Raw genomic sequence first — 18,779 nt, 5'->3', positions numbered from 1 at the left:
TCCACTGTGATATGTCTTTACCCAGATGGAATGAAAAAGGCATTTCATTTTAGATTTCCTTTAGATCCTTTTTATACGCCATAATGTTCTTGACTGTAAGAAGGGATTTTATGTCTTTGAGTGTTTTTTGTAAGTACGTTTTTTTTATTGGTCTCATTGGTTTATGGGCTCTGAGGTGGCAAGACTGTTGCAGCCATACCTGCCCCATAGCACAAAATGACCATTGTATTGTCTTTGTTTTGCATTCCATTTTGTTTTCCATTATTGGTGGAAGTAGGTAGACTTTGATACGCACATCCAAAAAGAATCCGACGAGTCCAAGTTATATTGACAAAAATATCAAGTATTTATTGATTACTTCCAAAAATAAGAAGGGCAGTTCAAAAAAATGCAAATCAGCCTTTCTAGCATTGTCATTTTCTTGTGGTTCAAGGAAAATGTATGCCCTTCCTAGTCCCTCTCAAAACCATCTATCCTACCTGACACACCTGCATGAACATAGCCCCTCCCATTCACATGCAATTCTTGGGAATCAAGCAAGGTGGGGTAGATGAATACTCTAGACTAAAGCATACACATACGCATAACATTAACAATCCAAAATAGCACAAAAGAAGCACAAAAGGCCACCGTAGCTCAAGAGGATGGGAGGCCTGGGGGTGAGAAGTTCTGTAATTTCTACTGGTCATCGATAGAGGTCAATAATAATAATGATGATAGATTACTTACTGTCCCTTTAAAGCTGCACTAGGCAAGATTTCTATGCAAAACCTGTCTAATCAGCCGAAAGAAGACATCTAGTTGACATCACCCTACAGGATTTTCTGGGTAATGAAGTACTTCAAACTTTCAAAACTTCAAACAGCTCTCGCTCCAGCTCTAGTCACTTGGGGGAATGCCGTAATGCAAAGTTACCTCGCGCTAGCTTTAAAGCTTTGTTAGTTGTTCTCCGAGAGCAACTGAACTTTTCATTCTTTCGGGTTCCGTTTGATCCGTGCACCTTGGAGGAGCTGCGAGGTTCGCGTTTTTTTTTTTTACCGACAGCGGGAATGGATCAGCGTCTAACCGATTCCCTGCCTCGCCTGTCCAGATGCCCGATTGAATTTGTCCCATTCCCAGGGTCTTTAGTTTGTGTTTTGCCCCGCTGCAGTGGGAATGGTAAGAGGATGTAAAAGAAAAGAGAGTCGGGCTGATGTTTGTGTGTGTGTGTGTGTGTGACGCTAGGTTTATATAAAGGCCTCGCTGACTGTCAGACCAGATTAGCCCTTTCAAAGACCGTCTTCCACTCCAAACATGTTTGCCTCGCTCCGTGTGTTTTTAATGCTCTTACATTCGCCTTTGTTCTCTCTCTTTTTTTCCTGTTTTCTCTTTTTTCTTGCGACTGTTCTAAAGAAACTGTTTTTCTTTATTCTCGAGTTCAAGCTTTTCATTTATTTTCATTGTCTTCATAAATTGGAGAAGCGAGAGTCACTTTTGCCCCGCTCTCTCTCTCCTATGAACAAAGGTTGTTTGTTTTCTCTTCAAGGACATCCCTGAGTGTGTCTCTGCTTCATAATTAATGGATGCACACAATGCATGTGAGGCCTCACACACTCTGAACAATTACACCTAGAGGGACTATTAGTCTCTGTGCAAGAGAAAGCATTTAATTTCTTTTTTGTCTATGTGTGTGTGTGTGTGTTCACTGTTTGTGGTAATTACCGGTTACACAGTTATAGTTCACATAGTACATGCCATTTATAATGATAAATGTTGGGAGCCTGAAATCCATAGACTTTATTGAAAATGAGATAAGTGTCCCACTTACAGTCTCATAGAACTCGTTCCCTAATTAAAAAATAACAAACCTGTTGAAATATTTTCTGGCTCAGACACTTAGTTGATTCAGCATTTACTTTTCATGCTTATGCCGTAATTACTTTCCACACAAATTAGTCTGAGAAATTAGGCTGTGCTCTTTCTTTCATTTCTCGCACAGAGGAATGTCTGACTGAAGAGAAGACAGAGGGAGACGAGGTAGAGGAGGATGTAGAGGATGATGTCCAGCATGGTCAGAGTGAGATGTAGGTGTATGTTATATTCAAGGAAGGTATCAAGGCAACTCTTCTTTGTGACAAAATATTAGGAAGCTTTTATTCACTGGCTAGTCCATTTTGGATTAGGTTCAGCTGACACTGCCAATATCCTCTTACAGAAATAGAGAATACCTGCATGTAGAAGCTAATAGGTTTCTACATAAAGCCCCTGACCAGGAGCAGGTTACACATTTATGCTATAAAGTCATAATGGTAAAACATATACATACACAACGTGCTAACAGCGTGCTACTGATTTCTTTCCCAACCAAACAGCACCTTCATTTTTGAGAGTACACATCGAAGCATTTATTTATTTATTTTTATTCTTTTCTTCTTTGTTACTGATGTTTTGGTGGATATGTTGGAATGAAACTTATTAAGGTAGATTCCTGATGCTCTTAGACAGACTTAAAGTCACAGTGAAACCGCATTTTGAGAGCTTCTTGCTTCCTTGATGTGATATATTTCCTGGTGAAACAGAATACTGAGCTGGGACGTAACGCAGGGAAAAGTGCAAACTAATGAGATATCAGCTAGGAAGAAAAAGGCAGTTTTATTTGCTGGGATGGATGGAGGAATGGGATTGTTCAAAAATCTGTGATGGTTTTATTATTTAGAATTTGTATGTGCTGTATGTGCCTCCTGGTACACAATGGTACACATTTAAGATTTTCTGTTTTCCAGGAAGTAAAAATGAGATTTTGATATAAAAATGTATAATTGCATGTGAGGTTAATTGTTTTTTGTTGATAAAACATTTTGCAAACTGCCTTGATAGGATTAGTTAGATCAATAGGCAAAAGTGTGACTACCAACCAAGTGACTACCAACCAAGCTGAAAACTGCAGCAGTGTACCTGGCCAAATGCCGCAGGCTCAGTATTTGCAGGCTGTCCGAGATGAGTAGCATCTCCAGCGTTCGATACCACTGCCATTTTGAGGCCAGTTTAAGTATTCAGCATACAGGTTACATACTGTACTATGAAACTCAAAAAACTTCAACAATGCAATTCCTTAAAGAGCAGGTTTGAAAGTGAGATGTCTTTGTGGAGGTATAATGCAATATATTGATTGAGCCTACACAGAACAAAGCTTGCAATGCTTACATGGCGATCATTGACAGTGGTTCTGTGGCTCACTGTAGCCTTTACTTTGATCATCTACAGAAGCCCTTTGTCTCAGTGCATAGGCCGGAGAGAGCTTGGCTTGCTCGGTCCTTGCTTGTGAGTGAGTGGGTGGGGGAAAAGGCAAAAAGACGAACATTGGACGAGCTGCTGTCGGACTCGCTTTGATGGGAAACTCAGAGTGGGAGGTTCGTTCGAGAGAGTGATTAGTTCAAAACGATTCGTTCGTTCTTTTTCACCCGACACTGGAGGTGGCAGGGTGGCCTTGTGGTTAGAGAAGTTGTCCCGTTATTGAAAGGTCACAAGTTTGATATCCACAACAGCCAACATGTCCCAATACACAACAGCTGTATGTCTTGTTGAAGTGTCACCGAACTCGTACCTGCTCTCTCATTGTAAGTCACTCTGGATAAGAGTTTCGGCTAATTGCCTAAAAATGGAGAAAGTGGCTTTTCATGTCTGGTTTTGAGGAGAGTTCTCCAAAGCAATATTATCTTTGGTGGTGTGACTTTAGATGTGAAAAGTCCACTGTTCACTGGTGTAAATAAGGCCTTTGTTGTTCTATTCTCTGCGTCCTTGTATCGATCAATCACTCTTGAAACTATCTAGTGTCTTCTACTAAAGAGACCCTTTTTGCTTTACAGTAAACAATGCTGTCTTTCTTTTTCAACTAAAATGTTCTGAGTGATTCTTCGTGGCAGATATTGATTTTTAATTCCTTCGCACTGGGTATCTTCTAGCTCTTTCTCTCTATCACAAACACATACACACACACACACACACACACACACACACGCTGTTGGAACAGCAGGGAGGTGAAGTGTCCTCCTCTTCCCTCGCTGCAGACAGTGAAGCAGGTGGCTGAGGAAGCATAATGACAGATTAATGAGTTGAGAAAATGTGCTTTGAGAGGATTAACCAGCCAGTCGGCGAGGGATGAGGGGCGAATATCGGACTAAGACGTCGTTTGCTTTGCCTACTATTCCTGTCACTCTCAAACCCCTGCCTCTCCTGTTCCCCCACTATCTATGTCCTCTTTTTTCTCTCTCTCTCCTGTTATTTCAGCCTTTTGTCTGAGCAGAGAGAAGATAATACACTCTTAACAAAAGTGGAAAATGGTTTATTTAGACTTGTTCCATAGAAGAGTCACTTTTGGTGCTATAAAGAACCAATGAACAAAGGAACAAATGAACAAAGGTTCATTGTTGCATGATTCTCAAATGGCCATACTTAGGACCTTTATGGTGCTATAAACCATTGATTGTACCATCCATTCATCCATGTTCTTGCTACTTAACCATGTCAGGGTTACAGTTATGGTGGCAACAGAGCAAGCAGAGCAGCCCAGATGTTCTTTCCCCAGCACCTTCCTCCTGGGGGAGGGGACTGCCCCATTGTTCCGATGGCCCATTATTCTGAAACCCCAATAGTCCGAAAAATGTCCACCCATTGGACCGAAAGCCCATTTGTCCGACAGATGGTTGGGTTGAGGCATGGGGTCATTGAGGTCAGGGTTAGAGCAAGGTTACGGTCAAGGCTGTCAGAAGCCACGGTTGTGGATGGAGCCAGGCATGGAGTTTTCCGACTATTGGGGTTTCAGAATAATGGGCCGTCGGAACAATGGCATGGCACCCTGGGGGATCCCCAGGTGCTCCCTGGCCAGCTGGGAGTCCTTCCAGCGTGTCCTGGTTCTACCTGAGGGTCTCCTTCCAGTGGGTTGTGCCCCTGTACACCTCCAAAGGGAGGTGCTTAGGGGGTGGGGGGGGGGGTGTCATCCTTACCAGGTGCCCGAACCACCTCAACTGGCTCCTCTCAATGTGGAGGAGCAGCGGCTCGACTGAGCTCTTCAACACTGGTTCCTAACATACAGCGATGTGACTTAACTGCAAAATGGCATGATAAGTAAAAAACAGTCAGTAGTTTCAATGAAGCTGTCCACATTGACATCATGGGTCAGTCAATGCAGCAAGCCGAGTTGTTATGACCTCAAAAGTGAGGGTGAACCCCACCTCCAATCTGTGGCTAAACTACTGTTTGGTCAAGTGCTTAGTGGGATAACTTACAGGTAGACATATGCTACCAAATCATTTATGCTGTAAATTAAGTAAAAATTGGTACAATTGTCAGAACAGATTAAATATCGATTTTTAGAACATTAGATTGCATAGTAATGAAAAAAGTTTTATATGCTATCAATTTTTTTTCTAATTATGGTTTATAGACTCACTTGTATTGATGGCAAAAAGCAGGAAAAATACACGGGAAAAGAGGGCAAAATAAATGTCCACAATGAAAGCTGATTCTTTCCTGTTCAGCTCAGCAACACTATTTGAATCATGTCAAGACATTCTACAAAGCAATACATACAATACATACATACATGTTAGGGACTGGTATCACCCTGTTACGCAGAGCCCAACTACCCTGTGAAGAAACCTCATTTCGGGCCCTTGTTACACAATCTCATCTCATTCATTCGGTCATTACCCAGAGCTTACGACCATATTTGAGGATGGGAACAAAAATCAAACGGCAAACTGATCACTTCACCACCATGGTTTAACAACATCCGCATTACTGCAGCCGAAGCACCTAACCAGTGGTCAATGTCACAATCCCTGACCCCAAGATACCTGAACCCACCCCCCACCCCCCACCCCTTACCTGAATGGGACAGGCCACCTTTTTCTCAGACTTGGAGGTGCTGATGCTCATCCCGACTGCGAAACGCTACATTGGCGATCACAGTCCAATGAAGCCAACAGGATAATATCATCTGCAAACAGTAGAGATGCCAGATGCCACTCTAATGTCACCAAACCCTCTGAGGGTTTAAGATTGGTGGTGCTGGGTAGGCTGGGCTCAGCTAGGTAGGTTAGGTAGGACATGCTTGTGATGAAGGACTATATAAATAAAGTAGATCCCGGCTGCACCTTCATATCCTGTCCATGACTATCATGAACAAGAAAGGGGACAAGGAGCATCCTTGTCAGAGTCCAATGCCCACCATGAAACAAGCTTGACTTAATACAGAGATTTATAAAAATCATTCTTAAGTTCATTAGTACCCATTATGAGTATGAGGGAATATTTGAACATAACACAACTAACAACAACATTACAACATTTAATGTATTAATTAGAAATATTTGAATGAAAAGTATGAATATATAAATGCAAAATAACATCAGTGGAACATAGTGAAACAAAGAAAGAAAATATATACAATAAGAAATATAACAAAAGTAAGAGCTATATTCAAGATGAAATAGGTGGAAAAAATATTAAAAATAATTGAACCAGAGCAAAACTTTAAGAATGCATAAAATTAAATCAGCTTTATTAAAAGAACCATATTGGTCCATATGGTTCTATACAGAACGACTACACTGACCAAATAACCTTTGAAGAACCCTCCCTTTTCTGGGTGTACAACAGATGCTTCAGACACCAAGGAGCTGTAATTACAGTAGCTATTAAAAGGATCATGTCTTTGTATTTAGTCATACTTTTGTCAAAAAGCCAAAGCCGGAGGCAGAGATTTATTTTGTTTAGATTTATATTTTCACTTTAATGCTTTATTGATCATTGCAGTTAATGATGAATGTTCAGGGGGAGAGAATTTCACATTCTAGAGATCCACCTTCCCAACAACGTGCCAGTTCTATTACACCACCCACCGACCCCACACACACACACACACACACACACACGCACACACACACTGTTACTATTGAATAATATTGAATTTTCTCCTTTAAATTTAAGCTGTGTCCAAGATCAACATTTACATTACACACACTGAGCATTGTTACTTAGAGTGTTTCACAGTAGGTGAACGGGGAGGAGGTTCAGCAATGTCTTGCTCAAAGTCACATGGGTTTCAGTCGCTCTAACCACAAGGCAGCTGTGCCAGTGCAATTTATCTGCACATACATATTCAATTTACTGGACACTTTTGTCCAAAGCAGGGGTGGATAGAGACCCAATATATTATACTTAAGTGCTTTAGTGCTGTCAAATTGCTAAAACATTAGTAGAAGTAAGATTTCTTATGTAAAAATGTACTAAAGAAAAAGTAAAAAGTAGCTCAGAGTAAAGGTAGTGAGTTACTTAAACAGAAAGTTATTATGATCTTTCTAATGCAATAAAAAAGGACAAAAGCTATTAAAAAAAAACCTTCACAAAATAAAGTGGATAAACAAAGTCAAGCATGAATCAACACAATAATTTAGGGGTGTGTTAGTGGCGGTTTCCGTACAAAGTATAATTGCTGTTGACGTGTCATATGGACGTGGCCAGTGGTGAGCTGGGCTTGTGGCTATCAAGGTAAGGCTAGTGGCTACAGGGAAGTCACAGCAACAATAACAATGGAGGAAAGCAGTAAAAAAAAAAAGAAAGAACGGTGAAGCTAAATGTTCAAAAACACAAACATCAATGTCAGATTGTTGTGTTTGCTGTGTGATTCTTCTGGCTTTACGGATGGCGGTTACCTCAGGCTAGATGCTGTTTCAAGGTAGACAGCACATCAAGATGAGTGACAAGTGTTGGGGGCGGGAACTTGACCAACTGAGGGGCAGGAGGGCTTCGCAGCCTCAAGGCAAGAAGTGGTAATCCCTGAGGTCCTTGCTTTTTTGTCTCCATCTTTGGCGCTCAGTGCTCATTGCCCATTGCTGTGGTGTTTCTGCACTGCACTTCTCAGAGATCACCTGTCAATCAAACTGTGTCCTGTGATGTCTTTTTCCTCGGATTTTCTGTTGAGGAAGTTTGAATTTCTCTTCTTTGTCTGTTCAGCCATGGTGGCTATCGCTGCTCATGCTAACTACCCAGTTCTTCTTCTGTTTATTCCAAACAAACCAAAGATGTAAAATGCATCACTTCCTGTGCACCAGAGGATTTTTCCCAGGAAAGAGCTACCAGTGTTTAGAACAGCAAATGGAAAAGCTTTCATGAACTGGATATAGGTTGAATCACTGTTGTGTTATGGCAATTGGTGATAGAGAGTAGCCCTTCTCAGTTAGATGTAATTCGTTACTTCCACTCTTGAACCCAAGTACTTTGACATTGCAAAACATGTGTAATGTGGGAACTGTATGGCAGTGGTTCTCAACGTGGGGTCCGGGGACCACCAGGGGTCCTTGAGGGGGTTCCACGGGGTCCCCAGCAAATTGATGCATTGTTAAACTTCACTATTATTTCATTTACAAGAAGTTAACACAATTAGAGAATGTAGAAGAATGACTATTTTGATCATAGTTTCTCTGTTATCTCTCTACCTACAATACAGATAGTCATGGAATTCTGGACAAAATCATATCTAACAAGGAAAATATTCACAGATTTGGGTCCGAGAAACAAAACCTCATCAATTGGGGGTCCTTGATACGAAAAAGGTTGAGAATCACTGCTGTATGGGATTGAACAGTTTTACAACTGGACTAGCAGCTTTAGATGCGACTAGCTGTCTCTGTCTGTCTCTCAGAGGTGCTGCAATGACCTTGTCTTGGGGTGACAAGCTGGACACTTGACATCTTATCTCACACACACCTGCACACACACACACACAGACCCCCCCCCCCCCCCACACACACACACACACACACACACAAGGTAAGATGTGGTGACAGTCAGTGATATGTCAGACATTCTCTCGTCACCTGTGAAAGCGCGCACATTATACGGGTTCCTTTTCAGACAGGTGGTCACGCACACACACACCCACACACACACACACACACACACACACACACACACACAGACACACAGGTGTCTGGCGGTAAGGTTGTGGGGACAGTTGATCCCCAGACAGATTAGGCTGCAATCAGAAATCTCCTCAGGCCAGGCCTGGGATCACACGCGCGCACACACACACACTCTATGCTCCCTGAGCTCTAAAGTCAGACTTTTTATTTGTACAGACAGACAGAAGTGAATTGCCACTAGTTGGGAAACTCGCAGGGTTGGTGGGGACTGGAGTTCATTTAAGGCCGTTTTAAGGGTGTATGTACAATCTTTTTTACTGACAAGTTGAAGAAATGTTATGTACTGCCAATTAGGGTTAGATTGATACATTAGTCTGCCAATACATGAGGCCACTATCTCACATTTTTAAGGGATAAGCCAGTCAGTGTCATCCACCTCTGATATGATGGAGGCTCCTCCCTGACCAAAAACTCCAAGACATCCAAGTCAGGTTGTCAATGAGAAGACCTTGACCGAAATTGATTCCAAGGCAGCATTTTGATCAGATTCCACACAAATATACAGTATTTTCATTAATATGCATATATATTTCTCGGGTAGTCCTGTGATCATAGGCAGAAAGTTTGACTTATGACTTCTCAGCAGAGGTGGAAAGTAACTAAGTACATTTACTCTAAGTACAATTTTGAGGTACTTGTACTTTACTTGAGTATTACCATTTGATGCTACTTTATACTTCTACTCCACTACATTTCAGAGGGAAATATTGTACTTTTTACTCCACTACCTTTATTTGATAACTTAAGTTACTAGTTACTTTGCAGATTCAGATTATTAATACAAAATATAATCAACTAATAAACTGTGATGCATTATTATAGATTACTGTAAGATACCCAGCAGTATATAAAGTAGTGGAAATCAGCCCCACCTTTTCCAGCTGCAACATTAAAGTGATGCTTACACATTAATGCATCAATAATTATAATTCAAAAATATAATATATACTGTATTATTCTGAAATGGGCCATTCTGCATAATGAGTACTTTTACTTTTGTTGCTTTAAGTACATTTTGATGCTAATACTTTTGTACTTTTACTTAAGTAACATTTTGAATGCAGGACTTTTACTTGGAACGGAGTATTTTTATACTGTGGTATTTCTACTTTTACTTAAATAAAATGATCTGAGTACTTCTTCCACCACTGCTTCTCAGTACAATGGAAGTTGGGGTCTAAGAATTTGAAAGCAAACAGAGCTTATTTGAGTGTCCCACTCCAATGAGCCAAGTATTGACTTTTTTCTAAAGGAAAAGGTAATTGTGTCTCGTGAACATCCACCGATATTTTCTGTTTTTTTACAGAGTATTTCACTGCTACTTAAAAGTAAGCTGTTTTTCATTATTCTTCTTCTGTGTCAAGGTTTGACACTCATTTTTCACTTCCCCCTATGTCTCTTTCAGCTCTCCGGATCTTATTGCCGCTAGATAAATGTCCTCTAAATTCCTCCACCTTTTGCAGTCGAAGCAATGACATAAATTTATAAGTGCCGGCAATTTCACTTGCTCTTTAGGAAGTTTGATTATCCCATGCTCTCTCTCTCTCCCTTACTCTTGTATTTTTCTCGATCTCTGTCTCCTTTGCCTTGTTCCACCAAAATTGCATTAGAGTGCACATTTTCATCACTGTGGAGTTCATCCTGACATTTCCAGCCTCCGCGCTCTTCATCTCTCTCTGTCTCTTACCTATTACCTCAGACCCATTTAGTTTCAGGCCAGGGAGAAGGGTAGAGCATTAACGCGGCGCAATATTCTCTGTTAACAGACGAGCACAGAAATTAGCATAAAGTTGCACCCCTGAAATGAATTCCCTTCCTCTTCTCGTTTCACTGTGTTTTGCTCTTTTCAATTGGGTGAAATGGTCTTCTCTCGTCTAATAATCTGATTTCTCGTGTGTGTTTGTGTAGGTACGACTACCAGGAGCTGCTCCACAACTCCAGTTTCTGCCTGGTGCCTCGGGGCCGACGCCTGGGGTCCTTCCGCTTCCTGGAGGCCCTGCAGGTCTGTGTGTGTGTGTGTGTGTGTGTGTGTGTGTGTGTGTGTGTGTGTGTGTGTGTGTGTGTGCCTGTGCTTGCAAGGATGACGTCCCTAATTGTTTTCATGTCGAGGACCCCTGAAATAGATCTGCATCAGACCCCCATTTGTTGTTTTTTTCCCCTAAGGAACGCCATGTGAGATGTTTTTTTTATTAGTTATGACATTATACAAAATTACATAACTGTCTCGATGTACTGTAACAGTGGGGACAGTGAAACTCTGGTCAAATATTGGTGTTTTCTGCATTCTTTCCTAGTGCAAACATCCGGGGAGTGGAATAAAAGTTAAATTAAACTCCTCTTCATTTCCCCCCCCCCCCTGGATCCCCCTCAAGGACCCTTTGTGGTCCCTGAACCCCACTTTGGGAACCACTGCCTTTAGCTTTGGCAGGATGGGAATTAGATGATTTTTTTAATATATCTAATTATGAAGGGAAGGCAAGGTTGTGCAAAGGTGTTTCTTTCTCTAGACGCCATTTAAAGAAAGTAAGCTAGCGGAAAGCAATTCATTATCAGCTGCTACTAATGCAGAGGAAAATAACTTTACAACAAATAAAATGGTAAAATGTGTCATTTACTTAGAAGTTAAACACACTTTACTTCTTGTTTGTCTGTCCCAGCTAAAGCTAGCAAACTCCACTAAGTAAAAGACTGCTAATCAACATGAATAATGCCATATTACTTAATGATTATTTATGCTTTACAACATCAGCATTTTTGGCAATATCAAGTAAGTAGTCCAAACCAGTGATTCTCAACCTTTTTCATATCAAGGACCAATACTTTAGTCCACATTAGGGCCACGGACCCCCATTTGATGAGATTTTGTCTCTCAGACCCAAATCTGAGAATATTTTTATTGTCAGATATGATTTTGTCCAGAATTCCATGACTATCTATAATGGAGGTAGAGAGATAACAGAGAAACTATGATCAAAACAGTCATTCTTCTACATTCTCTGATTGTGTTCACTTCTTGTAAATGAAATAACGGTGAAGTTTAACAATTCATCAGTTTGCTGGGGGACCCCCTGGAACCCCCTCAAGGACCCCTGGTGGTCCCCGGACCCCACGTTGAGAACCCAAACCCAAACTATCGCACAATCGTATTTCTGTTCATGCTAAGCTAACATAGCCTCCACCCTTGTTTCTGGCTGGAGTCTGGACCATGCGCCTTTCAAGATGGTCAACTCTTTAACCAGCTTCTCAGGGCTGGTCACCACCTACTGGCCCAGCCCCAAAAAAAACATGAGCTGTTCCTTATCCCGATGATTAAAGACTTGTCAGACACCCTGCAGAGCTGCAGCCGGGGCACTAAGGAACCAAAGAGTGGAAGGACAGCCTCAGTGGCCTACTCTCACCAACAGTTGATCTTATTGCTATTGACAAACTGTCATCTGCACGCCACAGAAAAACCCCGTTTCTTTAGATATACCACTGAGGATAGCGAGAGGACGCTCACACATCCTCAGACAACAGCATTTTTCAGCTTTCATTAGCACCTTGTTTCTATCTGTCTCTCTGTTGTTTTGACATTTTGTCTTTAACTATCTGGCTCTGCCCCGCGCCTGCCGTTGGCTGTCTTGTTCTCCTTGTTCTTCTTCTTGTTTTTCCTTGCTCTCTTATTAGATATTCTGTTGAGGACAGGCTGCACACTCCCGTTCAGGAATAAATAGCGTGCGCGAGTTTCCCTCTTCGGCAGACATCCAGGGCAGTGGTTATGAGGTTTTATGAATGTGCTGTTCACTTAAATACAAAGTGCTAAATGTATTAATCGGAAGATACTCCTAGCAACAACTACTGCTACTATTATATACTTCCACTAGTACTACTTCTACTGCTACTACTACAGCTGCTGCTATTACTACTAGTAATCAACTAGCAACCACTAGTAATCACCTAATAACAGTGGTGGAAAGTAACTAAGTACATTTATTCAAGTACTGTACTTAAGTACAACTTTGAGATACTTGTACTTTACTTGAGTATTTCCATTTGATGCTACTTTATACTTCCACTCCACTACATTTCAGAGGGAAATATTGTACTTTCTACTCCACTACATTTATTTGACAGCTTTAGTTACTTTTCAGATAGAGATTTGACACAATGGATAATATAACAAGCTTTTAAAATACAACACATTGTTAAAGATGAAACCAGTGGTTTCCAACCTTTTTGGCTTTTGACGTCTTACAAAAAGCAGTGTGTAGTCGGGTCACATTTCAGATGTCTATGAGTTGTTAACAGCTCCGCCAAATAGTGATTTCCCCCTCTAAACCTCACATGGTTTCATTTCAATAAATGTTCAAATGATCCAATATTTCAGCAAGAATCAAAGATTAGAGAAAAAGTCCAAAAACTGAAAACAGATTTGTGTATCAGAACTTTGTTTTTTCTTCTTTCCTCTCCCATTAATCATCTCACAACCCCTCAGATTTATCTGGTGACCCTTTGGAGGGGCCCGACCCCTAGGTTGGGAACCACTGGACTAAACTAGCTAACTGTTTATAAAGTAGTTCAAACTAGCTCCACCTCCAGCAGCTACAACAGTAACATGCTGCTTACACACTGATGCTTCAGTATTAATAATCTAATGATGTCATATATAATAAAATATCAGTCAGAGGGACTAAACCACTACTTTTACTTTAATACTTTAACTACATTTTGCTGCTAATACTTATGTACTTTTACTTAAGTAGGATTTTTCATGCAGGACTTTTACTTGTAATGGGGTATTTTCACATTGCTGTATTGGTACTTTTACTTAAGTAAAGGATCAGAGTACTTCTTCCACCACTGCCTAATAACCACCTAGTACCATCCTAGCAACCTGTGAATGCCTCAATATGACAATCCTAGTTGAGAAAATGAAGAGGGGAAAAAAAAATCAAACCACACAGGTCACCCCCCTAACAAGCAAAACGATACTTCACTAAATGCCATAAGGAAAAGTTTACATGTCATGTCTGGTGCTGATGCATAGCTGGGAATTTTTTTTTACCATGTTAAGTTCAGGGTTTTTAATCAAAAGCAATAAGCAGGTAAAGGCTTAACTCTAGTGCACTCAGTAGAAAGAGCGCCCAATACGTTACATTAATGTTTTATTTTTAATTTATAATAATTAGATAGTACTTAAATAGTTATCTTCCACCTAACAATCTAGTGCTTGAACAAAGTTGTTTCCAAGCGACACATAAGTAGCGGCATATGATTTGTGCTTTAATAATGAAATCAGCTGTTATCCGGTCATAGGTGTGTGCTTATGTATTATAGCATTGTTTTGCAATTAAAGGTGTGTAGAGTATTTCACAACGGTTGCAAATGTCTCAGCCAATCAGAAGAGAGGACCCACAACTCTTTGTTTCATAAACGAGCTGAGGAGAGGCAGAAGCAGACTAATCATAAAAATGCAGCGGAGAGGAGAAAAGTGACAGGAGGAGGAGAGAAAAACGAGAGCGAAAGGGGAAAAGAGAGAAAAGACGGAAAGAAAGTCACCGTGACCGAGGCAGGAGGAGGAGGGAGGAGGAGGGAGGAGTAATCAATGCGGCGGGAATTTGCATAGACGGGTCACCGATCGTGCACTCGGCATTTCGCAAATCTCCTTTAATCTCTCCGCTTCTGCCTGATGGAGAAATCCGCTCCGACTTGAACTTTCAAATGAAAACGGAGTCGGTGAGATTTTTCACTCGGCTCCGTTTGTCGCCCCCCCCCCCCCCCGCCCCGCTACCTCAGACACACACACACATACACAAATCACGCCACGCGTCGTAAAAAAATAACGTTATTAAGACTTGAGCTTGAGAGTTCATAAAATATCCCGTTCGCAGACCTCCATGTCAGTGTGAAGCCATAACCCAAAACTGCAAACTTGGCCCGTTTTCTCCTTTCCATTTCCTTGTATCCTCACAGCAATAACTTTGATACCGAGTAATGGCTTCTTGGTAGTGTTTGATGTGCTCAGTACCGTCCATAAAGTTTACTCTGGTATTGATATTGTGCCGTTGATTAAGATTAATGCAGTTCATATTTTTCCCCAAACCCAAAAGCTTTGTTAGCTGACAAAGGGAACTTGCCAAATTATTACGTCAGTCTATTAATTATATGTATGTATGTGTGTAATTAAATCATTATGTATGTAATTATTAAATTATGGAGCAATGCTAGTATAAAGTTAAGAACGTGTAACTCGCTTTTGGTTTTCAAAAGAATGGTTTACAAAGCTATTTTTGAGGGTTACAAGTGTGAATAATTTTTATTTTTTTTATTTTTTTTTATTTCTAGAGGGAAGCTTAAATTGATAAAATGTAGGATAGGCATATATCAGTCACTACTTAATACACAGATTGTTGACTTTGTTTATATTGTCTAGACTGATTTATACTTCTTGTATTATGTGTAATGACTGAATAAAAAAATACTACTACTACTACTACTACTACTACTACTACTACTACTACTTATATGTACTATTAATTATATAATTGTGGTTCTAAGATTATAAACCAAAGCCATATGCATGGAAATGGCCTACAGATAATGCATGAAGGATGTGCAATGAAAGAAATTAGCTAGAAAAAAAACAAAAAAAAACAGCAGGTATTTTCCCTTTAAATGCAGCTTGATAGTGCAGCCGAGTGCACAAACTTCTCTTATCCATTAACCGCACATGATGAACAGTTGCAAGAGCCTCATCATGAAATGAATTTCCCGCTACGCAGCAACACAGAGGGCCGCCGCGGGAAATGAAAAGCGCTCCTGATGAATTAAGTAGCGTTAATTTATCCTCCAAATATTGCTGCACACGGGGAAAGTTAAAAAAAAAAAAAAAAACTTTGTTTTCTCCTTAATCTTTTTGGCACCTCTGTTTTCCTTCTGCGAAACTCCAATTTGGAACATGTTGAAAGCGTCTCATCAGACAGAAAACTACCTAAGAAGATAAATCCCTCGGCAGAAGGGAAAAAAAAAAAAAAAAAAAAAAAAAAAAGATCCCTCCAAGCACTTTGCTTTAAACTTCTGGATAAACTTTATGTTACTGTCATATTTTTCCCCTCTCTCTCTCTCTCTCTCTCGCTATGAAAACTTGTCAACACTTTTAAAGAACATTTCCCTCTTTTCTATTTCCATGTGCAATTTGTGCTTTGAGGCAAAACAGTCTTCAGGAAGAAACACCCTTTTCATGGATGGGCTAACCCTAAAAGAATATGATTTTGTTTGAGGATTTGGAAATTGTTTTAAACTGGGAGTGGGAGCGAGACCCAATAAATAAGTAAATGTGATCATAACTTTAGGATAAAACGTGTGAGATCCAGGCTCACCTTATTTAACTGTGCAGAGAGAAAAACGTTTTCAGTCCCTCTATTTTTCTTTATCCATTTTTATTACTCATTCTAAATGTGATCATAATAATCACAATTATAAGTAAATGTGATCATAACTTCATAACTTTAGGATAAAATGTGTGAGATCCAGGCTCACCTTATTTAACCGTGATAGGGAGGAGAGAAAAACGTTTTCTGTCCCTCTATTTTTCTTTATCCTCATTCTTACTCTTTTATACACTCTACACAAATTACTTTACATAAGCAAATACACTGAATTGGCAGTTTTATGTCATTTTTTGTGAATTGATTGAAGGAGTTTGCTGCTGCTTTATTTTAACGTAACTTCTTCTTCGTCCTGCCCCGTCCCTCTCATCTCCTTCGCTATTATTCATTCCTTCCATACCGATCCTTCCCTCCACTCCCTCTCTTTCTCCATCCCTCCCTCCCTCCCTCTCTCTCTCTCTCCTCCTCCCAGGCGGCCTGTATCCCGGTTCTGCTGAGCAACGGCTGGGAGCTCCCGTTCTCCGAAGTCATCGACTGGAGGAAAGCCGCCGTCATCGGGGACGAGAGGCTGCTGCTGCAGGTAGCTCAGAGGGTGGAGGGGTGGATGGGGGGATGGATGGGGGGGAGGAAAGAGGGTGGAAGGGATGGATGGAGGGATGGATAGATGGATGGATACATGAGTAAAACGAGATGAAACCCCATGGGCAAATCGCTGCAGCTGAAAACAGCAATAGGATGCGGTGATGAAAAATACAATATAAATAACAATAGAGGGAATGACAATTACATATTATTACATATTAAGTAGAAATATGTGTATGAAAATAGATAAATTATAGCATGCATGCAGGATGTGCAAAAATAACAACAGAAGGACATACTGAGACAAGAAACACATGGATGAAAATGTACATATGATATTATAATGAAAACTATAAATATATCAAGAGACATGCACTTGGGATTGGGAGGGATATATAGAAAGCAATGGATGGTGGCTACATAATACATCTCTTAGTTAACCAATAGATGATTTGCAGATTGAAAATTATACAAAGTTTGTGAACACAAATTGGAAAAATGAAGCAGAGGGCAAGCCTTCCTCAAAAGATAAAATGTGCCTTTTTCCCATTTTTATCTTTGTGCTAATTCAGTTCTGATTCGCGGCTGTTCCGCAGACAGAGTGTCTGGGTGCTGAAATGCCAACATCTCTCCTGTCATAATCCCCATCTCCAGCTGCAGCTCCAGATCGCCCAGGGGCAAACACAGAGATCCAGCAGGGACTCGTTCAGACGTAGAAGCAGACTACATAGATCAGGGATGCCCAATTAAGTCAGTGGGAACAGAAATGTGTTCCCAAATGCACCACAGGCTGCCATTGTAAAGCAGAACTGCCAGTTTCTAATCACTGACCTAACTCATAACTGAAACCAGTGAATAAAACAACATAGCACTTGTTTTGTAACAGTAATGTCATTATTTTTTTCCCAGTAACAAGTATTGTAATGAATTGCTGTCAGAAATGATATTTGTTACCAATCAAAAAATAAGCCACTTTTGTTATCACCCTCTCTAAATATATAATAAATAAGACTGAAGTTGAATAATCCAAAAACTAGATCCCACCACCATCCCACAATTCCTTTTCCTCATAATTAGCTGTCGTCCTCTCATGCTAAAACAGCTTAAATGATGGATGGAAAATGATGAAATGATGAAAAATGGGGGAAGATGGCAGTTGACTTTACCTAGGTGGAAGTTATTCCCACTGCTATGATTTTATCCAGTAAAAGGACGACAGGAACACTGAACACCGACACTGTTTGGTCTCCTTGATCATTCACAGGAGAGTAAACTGACATATATAGATTTCTGAAGGTTACAGATCTTTTTTTACTTAAGTTAAGGTTAGAGATGATGCAATTGGAAATTTAATGAGTAACAAATAGTGATTGATACATTACTTTCTATGCTGGTCAGGAATGACAAAAAAAAATTCCGAAATCATACAGTGGATTTTTAACAGCCTAAGAGTCATGGAACTCACTCAACTCGTAAATGTCCGTGGAAACTTTCAATTCAAATGAGAAAAAAAGAGAAAAGAGAGCAAAATCGAAATTGCAGTTATGCGGTTATTACGTGACAGCAGCGATATTCACAGTCACAAACGCCCTCTGCCAGTACGTGTTTTTGGCTCGATCTAGGAAGACTTAACTCTAGGACTGGATCACCTTCCGTTCCCTTTAATTATGGCACCGAGCAGAACGTATGATATTTACATTCTCTAATTACTCTGCGTTACTACCTGCCACCTGCATGATATGACCTTTACTGGCACCTGGACAGCAACTTGCAAATGTGACAAGCAGTGTGTGTGTGTGTATGTGTGTGTGTGCAGTAAGGAGGAGAGGGGGGGTGCATATGTGTGTGTGTCCGCCTTTAATTAATA

The 18,779-nt window shown here is 40.5% G+C and overlaps 1 protein-coding gene across 1 annotated transcript in view; it reads left to right on the top strand.

Moving 5' to 3' along the window:
* Nucleotides 1-4,821: 4,821 nt before the first annotated feature.
* LOC139650896 (exostosin-1a-like) overlaps nt 4,822-18,779 on the top strand; it is a 77,091-nt gene continuing 63,133 nt past the window's right edge. Inside the window, exons 1-3 of the mRNA XM_071527683.1 lie at nt 4,822-4,946; nt 10,872-10,965; nt 16,803-16,910. Coding sequence (XP_071383784.1) covers nt 4,822-4,946; nt 10,872-10,965; nt 16,803-16,910 — 327 coding nt within the window. The remainder of the gene's footprint in view (nt 4,947-10,871; nt 10,966-16,802; nt 16,911-18,779) is intronic.

Source organism: Centroberyx affinis, unplaced genomic scaffold (genome assembly GCF_046629955.1).
Source record: "Centroberyx affinis isolate AG114_WGS23_722 - 3 ecotype Tasmania unplaced genomic scaffold, CSIRO-AGI_Caff_v1 ptg001570l_1, whole genome shotgun sequence".
NCBI lineage: Eukaryota > Metazoa > Chordata > Actinopteri > Beryciformes > Berycidae > Centroberyx > Centroberyx affinis.
The sequence above is the reverse complement of the archived record's forward strand: the minus strand, read 5'-3'. Positions and strand labels throughout refer to the sequence as shown.